The sequence below is a fragment of the Accipiter gentilis genome, chromosome 12, assembly GCF_929443795.1.
Source record: "Accipiter gentilis chromosome 12, bAccGen1.1, whole genome shotgun sequence".
Taxonomy (NCBI): Eukaryota; Metazoa; Chordata; class Aves; order Accipitriformes; family Accipitridae; genus Astur; species Astur gentilis.
The window spans coordinates 21316669-21329076 of NC_064891.1; the positions used below are offsets into that span (position 1 = coordinate 21316669).

Here is a 12408-nt window from a genome sequence, read left to right on the forward strand (position 1 = left end):
TTGCTGCCTTTTCTGCCACCCGCATGTTCCTTGTGCTCTGAGAACTTCACCTAGCTGTAGTTGCCTCTTCTATTGCTGTTACAAAAAACCTCTGTTCTCCACATTTTGATACGGTTTGCTTTGAGCATTGCTGCTATGTTTGGATGGTGTAACAGTAAAAGTGTGTTTTACTCTGTGCTCTTTGATGGGTTGAACTGTTCCTGTAAGAGTTCTAGGCCTACTCAAATTAGAAAAACTAGGTAAATTCAGATTAGAAAAGAAGAGGTAAATCTCACTGTGGAAAATTTGTTATAGTAGCTGCAGGTATTTTACAAACATTAACAAGAGAACTGAGAGTTTAAATTGCAGCTCTGCTGCTATTTTCAGACTGTGTGGTTAAAGCATTTGTGTCCTAACCATGTTTGTTTATATGCCACCTCTCCTCTCGACTGCATAGGGTAGCATAAAACATGGCTTCTTTCGCAGCAATCTCAGATGTTAGATTCATGGAATGGAAGGCACATTTTAAAGATCATCTAGTCCAACTTCCCTGCAATGAGCAGGGACATCTTGAACTAGATTAGGTTGCTCAGAGCCCTGTCCAACCTGACCTTGAATGTTTCCAGGGACAGGGCATCTACCACCATTCTGGGCTGCCTGTTCTAGTGTTTCACCACCCTCATGGTAAAAAATTTTTTCCTTGTATCTAGTCTAAATCTACCCTCTTTTAGTTTAAAGCCATTACTCCTTGTCCTATTGCAACAGGCCCTGCTACAAAGTTTGTCCCCATCTTTCTTATAAGCCCCCTTTAAGTACTGAAAGGCTGCAGTAAGATTTCCCTGGAGCCTTCTCCAGGCTGAACAAGCCCAACTCTCTCAGTCTGTACTCACAGGAGAGGTGTTCCATCCCTCCGATCATTTTTGTGGCCCTCCTCTGGACCTGTTCCAACAGGTCCATGTCTTAACTGTGCTCAAGACTCCAGAGCTGGATGCAGTACTCCAGGTGGGGTCTCACCAGAGCAGAGCAGAGGGGCAGAATCACTTCCCCCAACCTGCCAGCCTTGCTGCTTTTTATGCAGCTCAGGATACGGTTGGCTTTCTGGGCTGCAAGTGCACATTGCCGGCTCATGTCCAGCTTTTCATCTACCAGTACTGGGAAGTCCTTCTTGGCAGGGCTACTCTCAGTCCCTTCATTGCCCACCCTGTATTGATACTGGGGGGGCTGCCCCATCCCAGGTGCAGGACGTTGCACTTGCTGAACCTCATGAGGTTCACATGGGCCCACTTCTTGAGCTTGTCCAGGTCTGTGTGGAGGCCATCCTGTCCCTCAGGCATGTCAACTGCACCACTCAGCTTGGTGGTGGTGGCAAATTTGCTGAGGGTGCACTTGATCCCGCTGTCTATGTCACTGATGAATATACTAAACAGTATTGGTCCCAATATGGACCCCTGAGAGACACCACTCACCACTGATCTCCATCCAGACATTGAGCTGTTGACCACTACCTTCTGGATATGACCATCCAACCACTTCCTCATCCACTGAACAGTCCACCCATCAAATCCATATCTCTCCAATTTAGAGAGGAGGATGTTGTAGGGGACTGTGTCAAAGGCCTCACAGAAGTCCAGACAGATGACAGCTGTAGCTCTTCCCTTGTCTACTGATGTAGCCACTCCATCGTAGAAGGCCACTAGGTTGGTCAGGCAGGACTTGCCCTTGGTGAAGCCATGCTGGCTGTCTCAAATCACCTCCCTGTCCTCCATGTGCCTTAGCATAGCTTTTAGGAGGATCTGTGCCATGATCTACCCAGGCACAGAGGTGAGGCTGACGGGTCGGTAGTTCCCAGGGTCCTCCTTTCTACGCTTTTTAAAAATGGGTGCAGTGTTTCCTTTTTTCCAGTCACCAGGGACTTCACCTGACTGCTGTGACTTTTCAAATATCATGGAGAGTGGCTTGGCAACTACATCAGCCAGTTCTCTCAGGACTCTGGGATGTATCTCATCAGGGCCCATAGACATGTATGTTCAGGTTCCTCAGGTGGTTATGAACCTGATTTTTTCTTACAGTGGGAGGCCTTGCTTCCCCCAGTCCCCATCTTGTGGTCCATCCACTCAAGAGGTGTGGGAAGAGAGGTTGCCAGTGAAGACTAAGGCAAAAGATTTGTTGAGTACCTCAGCCATCTCCTTGCCTGTTGTTAACCAGTTTGCCAGTCTTGTTCATCAGGGGGGTGTGTTTTCTTTGACCTTCCTTTGCTGGCTGCTATACCTGTATAAGCCATTATTATTATTATTATTATTATTCTTTGCATGCCTTGCCAAGTTCAGCTCCAGCTGTGCCTTGGCCTTCCTGACCCCATCCCTACACAGCTGGGCAGTGTCCCTATACTCTTCCTAGGATACCTGTCCCTGCTTCCACTGCCTGTGCATTTCTTTCTTGCCTTTCAGTTTGACCAGCAGGTCTCCACTCAGCCATGCTGGTCTCTTGCCTTCCTTTCCTGGTTTCTTACACCTGGGGATCGAGAGCTCTTGCACTCTATGGAAGGTGTCCTTAAAGATCTGTCAGCTCTGTTCTGCTTCCTTGTCCCTGAGGGCAGTTTCCCCACAGGGTCCTATTGACTGACTCCCTGAAGAGCTAGAAGTTTGCTTTCCTAAAATTCAGGGTCCTGACTTTAGTCTTCACCTGACCCAAATCCCTCAGGATTGCAAAGTCCATGAGAGCATGCTCACTGCAGCCCAGGCTGCCTCCAATCTTGATGTCACCAATTAGCTCACTTGTGTTGGTGACCAGTAGGTCCACTATTGCATCCCCTCTGGTAGGGCTGTCTGTTACCTGGCTTAAGAAGTTATCCTCAGTGCATTCCAGGAGTCTCCTGAATTGCCTACAGCTTGCCGTGCTACTTTTCCAGCAGATATCAGGGTGTTTGAAGTGCCCCAGCAGGACGAGAGCCTGCGAGCACGATGCCTCCTGTAGCTGGAGTAAGAAGGCTTTGTCAACAGGCTCCCTTTGATCAGGCAGCCTGTAGACAACACTAACCACAAGGTTCCCTTTGTTGCCATAACATAACATATGTCTTATCCATAAGCTTTCAACCTGCTTGCAGCTATTCTTCGGAGACAGCTCTTCATGCTACCCATTTCTTGATGTAGAGAGCAACCCCTCCTTCCTCACCTGGCCCTTCTGAACAGCCTGTAGCCATTGATAGCCGTACTCCAGGTATGGAATTTGTCCCACCAAGTTTCAGTAATGGCAACTAGGTTGTAGTTTTCTAGCAGCATGGTGGCTTCCAACTCCTCCTGTTTGTTGCCCGTGCTGCGTGCATTGGTGTAGAGGCACTTCAGCTGGGCTGTCGGCCTTGTCACCTTCTTATAGGAAGACTCTGCAGTTCCTTTGAGGTATTTCACTGGTGTTTCCCTCTTGGGTCCTATTACCTCAGGAGCCTTTGGCTCATCTCTGTAAGACTTAAAGTGTGCTCCAGTGTACCCAGCACGGCTCAGAGCAACAGGCTGAGGGCCCTGGGTAGTCCCATCCCTCTAACCTTGGCGTGTCATCCCGCAGCTTGTCACGGGCAAGCCTGATATTATCCCCTTCCCCCTTCAAGTCCAGTTTAAAGCTCTGTCAGTGAGCCCCGCTAGCTCCTGAGCAAAGACCGTCTCCCTGCTTTGAGAAGGGTGAATCCCATCTGACACCAGCAGGCCTGGTGCTGTGTAGGCCATCCCATTATCGAAAACCCCACAATTGTGGTGGTGACACCATCCACGGAGCTATGCATTAACAGACTGGGTCCATCTGTTTCTTCCAGTGTTGCTGCCTGCAACTGGAACAAGAGGAAAAAATAACCTGTGCTCCAGATCCCCTTGCCAGCCCTCCCAAGGCCCTGAAGTCTCTTTGATCACCCTTGGACTACGTGTTGCAGCTTCGTCACCGCCCACATGGAAGAGCAGTAGTGGGTAATAGTGCGAGGGCTGTACCAGGCTAGGGAGTTTCCCGGTGATGTCCTTAATCTGGGCCCCAGGGAGGCAGCGGACTTCCCTGAGAGGAGGGTCTGTCCGGCACATTGGACCCTCTGTTCCCCTCAGAAGGGGGTTGCCTACAACTATAACACATTTTTTCCTTCTTTGTGGAGGTGGTTGTGTTATGGGGGACAGGCCTTTCTGATCTTGGCAACAGCTCTGGTGTAGATAGACCATCATCCACATCATCCATTGACTGACCTTGCACTGCAGAGCCTCATACCTGTTGTACAGAGGCACCTGGGAAGGTGAGGTGGGCAAAGAGGGGGTTTGCCTGCCACCCGGAGCACGGACTTGCATGCAAGATAATGGCAGTCAGAATTGCTGTGACTTCTATTGATGCATGAATGCTTTAATTGTGAAATTTCAAGCTCAAAGCTGGATTATCTTTTTAATTTATGTGTATAATTACAGCAGCACCTAGGTAACTGAGTGATGGAACACCCCCGTGCCCCACCTCCGTTTTAATAACACAGCCTGAAGAAAAGGCAGTGATATTGTAATCTTTTTTTATATAAAGCCAAGCATTTAAAGGAGGAAGTGTCATCCACATAAAATACTAAATCCTAGTTACTATTCTTATTTGCGTATTTTCTTGTTGAATCCAATGGTTGCAGTCACACATTTCAGTGTTAGATAGGTGATTACCTGAGTATGCATAACAGAGGTTTTCTTCAAATCTGAAGAGATGCTTTAGCCCTATGGAACAAGCAACATTATCAGGATATTTAGAAATTGATTTGTCAAATAGTGAACTTATTCTTAAATATGTTTCTCTGAATTGATGTTTTCAAGGCCATTTTGATGCAACTTCTGGAATATGCTAACAAGTTAGTTGTGTTAAGCTTTTTGAATACTGCTGTGCACTGAGGACCAGTGAAAAAACAATGTGATTTTATAAAAGTTAAAGTCACTCGGTGCATATGCACAAAAATTGTTTTTTGATAATCTTCCAGACTAAAGCTTTCTCTACAGAACGTGTAGCTGAAGTTAGATAAAGCGTGCATTTTCTCTTACAGCTTACAAGTGAAAGCCAAGTTAGTAGTTTCCTGAAAACCTTTCCTTTCCAATAAAAAAAAGAAAAATATAGTATTCTCAAAATGAAAAAAAAAGTATATTTTCCAAGTATATAGTGTTTGTTTGTGTTTTAGTTGTTTCAGTTTCTTTAAGTTTATGATCTTTCACCCACCTTTCAATTTTGGATTCTTCAGTATTGGCTTTCTTTGTGTAGTGGTCTACTAATCTCAGAGTTGTTGAGATTCTGTCCTTCTCTCAATTTAAATGATGCTGATTAGAAATACTCAGTTATTGTTTTTCTCAAATTAATACTAATGTTATGATTCACTGAATTAGGTTATTGTAGTTTTGAGAAGTTGCATTTCATTGTTGTTCAGAGTTCTAAACTAGTATTTTTCTGCTAAGTTAAGAATATACTTTTCTGTCCTGAGAAAGCCTTTACTTTTTAGAAGAAACGTTCCAAAAAATCTTTAGCTTACTGCTTTTGTTTTACTATTGCATACCAGTTTACCACATGGTAAACTAAAATGTTTTCATTTTAAATAACAAAAACTGCAATATGGGTAGCTTCTACTCCAGTTAAAACAAATCAAAAAAAATATTCTGGGAACAAGTGGAAAGCGAGGGGGGGGGCGGGATATGCTCTGCGTTATTCTTAGTCCAAGGAACTGTATTGACTGTCAAGTTTTACTTACCTGATTTAGTATTTGTTGGTATAAATATAATCGGCCTGAAAACATTCAACACTTTCTTTAGAAACAAGGATATTTCATGTAAAATGCCAGTGCTGTGTGCTATACTAGAACAACTTAATGTAGGTTAATATTAATCAAGTCAATATGTGCCCTGAGAGAAGGAAAAAATGTGCTCAGTTAGCACAAACTACTGAACAGGAATAAAGCATGAAAGATCTTAAACTGCTAAATTTCACTTCTAGCATTTAAGACACAAATAGTGTTTAGTTTTTAATACTAATATTCTGTCAAGAAACTTCAATAGTTGATAATTTGATCACTGTTCCATATTTCTCTTGTGTGGGTACATATGTAGAGAGATACTTTCCATCCGTTATAGAAAATGTTTTATACATGGTAGCAATGAAGCTAAGATCACAGCTGACGTTGATCCTATTGTCAGTGCATTATGGCTGCTTCTGAACAGAATTTTTAAGTGGTTGACAAAAGCTGTGCTTGCAGCTCACACTCTGTAACAAATGTGTTGCGTATCTCCAGAGCTGTGAGAGTCATCGCTTGCACATAAGGTATGTGCAGGGTGCTGTTGTTGCTGTTCATAGTAGTGCTTCTCCTCTTGGCTTGTCCCATCTCTATGAAGAAGCCTAGTGGCAGTAGAACAATCATGCTGTTGCTAATGGTGTTGTGAAAGGTATGTAATTGAAGACATACATAAAGTAATCTAACTGTATAGGTATGCCAAAACCTCATGCTATCCAGTAACTGCAGTAAGGCAAATTAAAATAAATTGTGTTTCTAGCTAAATCTGGCAAAAAAAATTCTTAGCTGTAAGACTCTAGTGTTCTTCTTGTCTACAATTTTAAGATTTTTATTTAGCACTATCAGCAAACCTATTGTTGATGCTAATATTCTTTTGTAGTACAGTTTGTTAGGTAAAACTCACTATTGAGGTTTAAGAGGTACAAAGTTGCCAGGAAACAGTTCTCTGGAGGGATAAAAGTAGAGGAGGGAGTAAAGAAAACTCCATTTTTTGTTTGGTACTGTGCTGCATTAAACCAAACATTTTTCTGAAATATTTTACCAAAAAAAGAAAAACCACCCCACGTACAGTGTACCAAGTCTCCCACAGTTTGGTTTGAGAAGAAATTCTGTTCTAAGTTAAACAGTTTTGCAGTGTAGTTTTTCAACTAAACAGGCTATTTGTACAAGGCCTGCTATTTTAATCAAAATTTTCTGTTGATTTCTGGTACTAGAAGTGAGTTCTTCATATTCCCCTGTTATTCCTAGTAAATTTAGTCAGTTTTTGATGTGTCTTATAGTTCGCAGATAACATAAGAATCCACGTGCTGCTGGACGTAGTATAATACTGTCTTTCAGGAATGTGGCCGGCATATCGGTGTAGGCAGTGTCCTCCAAATATCTTTTATATAATTTTGGAAATGAGTATGCATTTCAGTCCTTAGTAGTGTAAAATAGTTTTAAACTTAGGCTGTGTTTTTCTAAAAGGGCAGAGTAATTTAAACCCACAAGTACTATTTTTAGCACCTGTGAAAGTACATGGACAAGACCAAAGTTTTTAGTGCTTTCATGGTAGTATAATACAGGCTTCCAGGTTCTTGGCTCTGTTCCTTGCTTTCACCAGGAGGTGGAGTAGAAAAGGAACAATTCAAGGTGACCCACGTAATTACTAAAACCCTGTTAGAATTTCCTCCCACTGCCTCTAGGAAGGTATGTACTGACGAAGTGTCATGTTGAAGGAGGCTATCAGTGTGAGCCTTAGCACATCAGTACTTCTGTTTTGTTTCCTAAAGAAATAAAGCTTGTACAGGTCTGCTGTCTTTTTCATGTCAGTCTTCCAGAACCAAACATCTGCCTTCCCTCCTTCAACTTTTGAAGCTCTTGGCCAATTCAAGAAAGGGATACTAAAGGCAAGAAGTTGCTGCAAGTTTTAGGAAACTAGTTGGCCAGAGGCAAAATAGTGTATGATACCTGTAATGAGGGGAAAAAACTGTGCTCATCCCCTTCTTACATGTCTAAAAAGCCACAGGGGCATTCAGCTGAAAAAAGTAGCTGACAGGAGACTATACTTTCTTGTTCCTGCTACTTGTGCAGCTACTTTCCCCAGCAGCTGACTCTGATTTTATGCAGTGCTTTAGAGTTCCAGAGACTTACTAATGTTAAAACAGAGTTAGCATGTCAGTTACACTTGAAAGTTAAAAAGCTGCACTGAATGGAAACTAAATAGCTTGTCCATCTTTTTGCCTTTTATCTGAGTACATTATTACTCTATGCAGTTGATTGAGTGGAATAAAACTGTCTTTTAAATAATTAATATTGATACAATGGTCTTACCTTTCTATTTGGCAACCAAGAACGAGGGCATCACAAAATTGCGAGGATGAACGTTCACGTGAAACATATATAAAAACCTAATGTTTTGTTAGCTTTTGATCAGCAGTCTAATTCTTCAGGAACATCCCATGTTGCTATAAAATACAATTTTAGCATAAACTTAAAGGGATTTATTTATGATTCACATATACTTACTGATATTCCACAGAATTGTACGTTTCAGATTGGCTGTGGATGTTCAACTTGAAGTTCAACAAAGCCATTCAGACTTAGGAGTCCAGTTAGTAATGTTGCTTTAAAAGCTGTTTCAGAATTTACTAGAAATAAGCTGCTTCAAGGACTTGAGGTTGTTTTTTTCTGAGTTGTCTTTATGCTTTTGTTTCAGGAGCAAGAGCTTAGTGCTCGAACACAAGCACTTCAAGCTGCCTCAGCCTCATGCTCTTTCCGACCCAATGGATTTGATGACAACGACCCCCCGGGAAGTTGTGGACCGACAGGTGGAGGAGGAGGGGGTGGGTTCAGTACTGTTGGTAGATTAGTCTTTTGACTATGAAGACAACCTGGAATACACTGGTTCCAAAGCAGCCCAGTCCTGCTGAGGACAACTAAAATCTTGAACTTTGTCAGATATTGTATCAAGTTTTGAGACTTGATCCTTGTTCAAAAGCAAATGTTGGGGGTTTTTTGGTTATGTTTTATTTGAAATAAATAAGCGCATAATGGAAAAAAAAACTACCTCTTAAAAATTCAGTTGCTTTTATAGTAAGATATGCTTGCCCAAAAGTCAGAAAATGAAGATTTTTAAGTAGTTGCTAATGACACTGCATTAAACTGAACAAACGCTCTTACATCAGTTTCCATTGTCCTCATCCACTGAATGAAGAAAGTTCATTTTTTACTCCGACGGTATTGCTTTATGTGGAAATCCCTTCAGATGGGCTAAACTGCATACATAGTCTCTCACCCCCACCTTATTTTCAAATCCAGTACCTTTTGTGGATTTCCAGAGACGATGCAATTTATAATGAAGGCAATAACTTACATGTGACATGATACAGTACTTTCCAGATTAAAAAATATTGAATATATTTGCAGTGTAAATGTAAAGAAGAAAAAATAATTTATAAATATTTGCTAAGTTGTTTTCCAAAAAAGTGCATGTTCTGTAGGAACAATGTTTTTAAATAGAAATTGTTAACTTTGTAGCATTTCTAATTGTTTTGAGGATTTTAAAATTATTTCAGGGAATATCTGCTGTGTATTGGAGAGAAAGAGATTCTGTATGTGCCTTGCAGTACTGTAACTTAAACTTTCTGAGGCTGCAGAAAAGGGGGAAAATGTTAGTAGTTAATTTTTTTTTGTCAGTATTAGAAATCAGTACATTTATAGAAAGCTATTAGGTTTCCAGAAGTAAAAAATCTGGTAGTCTGAAATGCAGTAAGTGTGTTGCCCATTATTTTTTGGTTAAAAAAAAAATAATACACACCTAGTGATCTATAACTTTTTGTGGTGTGCATTGCCAGGAAAAAGCTGGTCATAATACTGAGCTATGTGTGTGAAATCACAGAGAGGCTACCTGTATTGATCTTTACGGAGGATCTATGCTTCTAAGAGTCCTTTGAAGTTTTGCCTTCTGATATTGCTTGTAGTGAGGAATTTCTGGTGAGTTCAGGTTTCACCTGTCTGCAGAAGACCAAAATGATGCTGTCTGTGGAGCAGTGTTTGCTTGCCTGTTAGGCCAGCAGAGGTTGAGGATCCACTACTTTTAGTCTTGTCAGAAATAGCAACTTTGATTTTGATGTGCAATGAGAATAACAAAAGTGAAGGAGCTACGCTGTTGAATCTGGTGATTAATTCTTAACTTGAATAATCTTACAGTGAAGTGTAAATTTATTTAAAATATTTTTACAAAATTCTGCACTGTTTTATTGTGTTTTTATATTCTACTAGGTGACAAAATGCATCCTTAAAAAGCATGCAAACCTGGCAGGTGTTAGCTTAACTGTACAAAATAAACAAGTTTCTTATAAAATGCCTTTGAAAAGCATAAAATAAGTTGGTAAAACTAAACCTTGTTCATATGATATAAAAAAAAAAATGGAGTTTAGTCTAAAAGGTAACTTAGCTTGCAAGCTATTTTTATATTATCACTGAAACTATGCTATTTGCTCTGCTATAGGTTCATATGTTACTGCTCAAGAAAGCTAGGGCAGCTCACTTTCATTTTTCTAAGTTTCCAGGTTTTGTTTTGACAGTTTGTAGTACCTCGGCTTTGACCTGTGCTTTCATTGCTATCTCAGTTGTAGGTCTCTGAACCAGGAGTTCAGCTGTGGAAATGTGGAATGTTAGGAGACTAGTGTGAGGAACGTTCTCATTTCGTTGTGCTTGGACGAGGTTTTCTTGAAAGCTCACTTCGCTTTGAAATTCTGTAACTTTCCGTCTGAGAGGGTTTTTTATTTCTTTTTAGGCTTCTCTGCCAGTTAGCTCTGGTTTTAAAGTGTTTTGTATGATTGTGAGGTTAATTTGGCTTTTCTCTCCCAAATTACGAGGATGCACTAAGAAGCTGTCTACTGTTTGCATTACAACGGGAGTATTTTGTCTCTCTGTATCAATTTACTGTTCATTTTAGAACACTAGTAAGTAGAAGGAGAGGCAAGTGTTTTTACTCTATATGAAATCATAATTTTGTAAAGGTCATTTTTGTTTTTATGTTTTCACAGTAAAAATACAAATTATGTAGCCTACCTAAAAATAACGTGCAGTAGGAGTTTTGTATACCTATTGTACTATATTTATTTCATGAGCTCTTAGAAGGCTTTCTACACCCTTGTTTGCCTATTCTAAATTAGGTGTTAAATATGGAAATTTTATACGAGAGTAATGCGAATAGGGTTGGATCTCCTTAGGTATAAAATGATGGTATGTCTCAAACTGAAAATAACTTCTTTCTTTCCCCTTGTTGACTTCTGTTGACGTGGTTACTTTGGGTTTTACAAATAGATTTTAAAACTCAGAACACCTATTTGCAAGTCTGCTTCCTGACATGACAACCATCATAGGACGATTCATACCTAACTTGGAAGGTTTCAATAAAACTAGTGAAAGTGGAGAAGTATTTCACACTCTAAAATGTACACCTTTCTTCATTGTTTACAGTAATGGTGTTGCATGCGACTATCTTCTGGACATAATGTGAGAGAACAATGTACATAGGGTACTTTGATTTCTGTTGCCTGTGAATGAATGCTGGATGGTTTGTTTATTGACCTTTTTGGCTCCATTCTTAATTTGGTTTCTAAGTTGAATCAGTAGAAAGATACAAAATACATAATACTGTTTCTGAAGCTTAGGTTTTCTTGTTGTTTCCTTTCATGAAGGATATACTATTGTACCAAACTCAAGGATGGTTTGTCTTTTAAAATCATATTTCCTTTTCACAACACGGATTGTGTTTTGGTCTTTGTTTTAATGGTCAGTGGAGTTGTGTTAACTTTCTTCCATACAGTTCATTTTGTACAGTTTTTCATATGGAGCATTACAGGGGATTTCTGTGAATGTCACCCCCATAACAAGTGATTACAATATATAAAAGCCCATTTATCCAGGATGAGGAGAGAAAAGGCTTCTTTGGCTAACTAAACAATTCACACCTTCTGGCTAGCTATTTTTCCTGCCTCCCTCCCCCCGCCTCGTTCCCTACTCTGTAAAGTTAAATATTTTATCTTCTGTATGTTCTGGAAGTTTTATTTCATAGGTAAGCCTTTTTTTTCTTTTTTTTTTCTTTTTTTTTCTTTTTTTTTCTTTTTTTTTCCTTTTTTTTTCTTTTTTTTCTTTTTTTTTCTTTTTTTTTTCTTTTTTTTCTTTTTTTTTCTTTTTTTTTTCTTTTTTTCTTTTTTTTCTTTTTTTTTCTTTTTTTCTTTTTTTTTTCTTTTTTCTTTTTTTTTCTTTTTTTTCTTTTTTTTCTTTTTTTCTTTTTTTCTTTTTTCTTTTTTTTTCTTTTTTTTTCTTTTTTCTTCTTTTTTTTCTTTTTTCTTTTTTTCTTTTTTCTTTTTTCTTTTTTCTTTTTTTCTTTTTTCTTTTTTTTCTTTTTTTCTTTTTTTTTCTTTTTTTCTTTTTTTCTTTTTTTCCTTTTTTCCTTTTTTCCTTTTTTCCTTTTTTCCTTTTTTCCTTTTTTCCTTTTTTCCTTTTTTCCTTTTTTCCTTTTTTCCTTTTTCCTTTTTTTTCCTTTTTTCCTTTTTTCCTTTTTTCCTTTTTTCCTTTTTTCCTTTTTTCCTTTTTTCCTTTTTCCTTTTTCCTTTTTCCTTTTTCCTTTTTCCTTTTTCCTTTTTCCTTTTTCCTTTTTCCTTTTTCCTTTT

General features: G+C 39.5%; 1 protein-coding gene across 4 annotated transcripts in view; it reads left to right on the forward strand.

The window, feature by feature from the left end:
* USP38 (ubiquitin specific peptidase 38) overlaps positions 1-11493 on the forward strand; it is a 28587-nt gene extending 17094 nt beyond the window's left edge. For 3 of the 4 annotated variants that reach the window (XM_049814855.1, XM_049814856.1, XM_049814857.1), the window contains one exon: positions 8439-11493. In XM_049814855.1, coding sequence (XP_049670812.1) covers positions 8439-8600 — 162 coding nt within the window. In that variant the 3' untranslated portion in view covers positions 8601-11493. Of the gene's footprint in view, positions 1-3781; positions 3930-8438 lie in introns of all 4 variants that reach the window. The other variant, XR_007507767.1, reaches the window with a different exon arrangement.
* Positions 11494-12408: the final 915 nt, after the last annotated feature.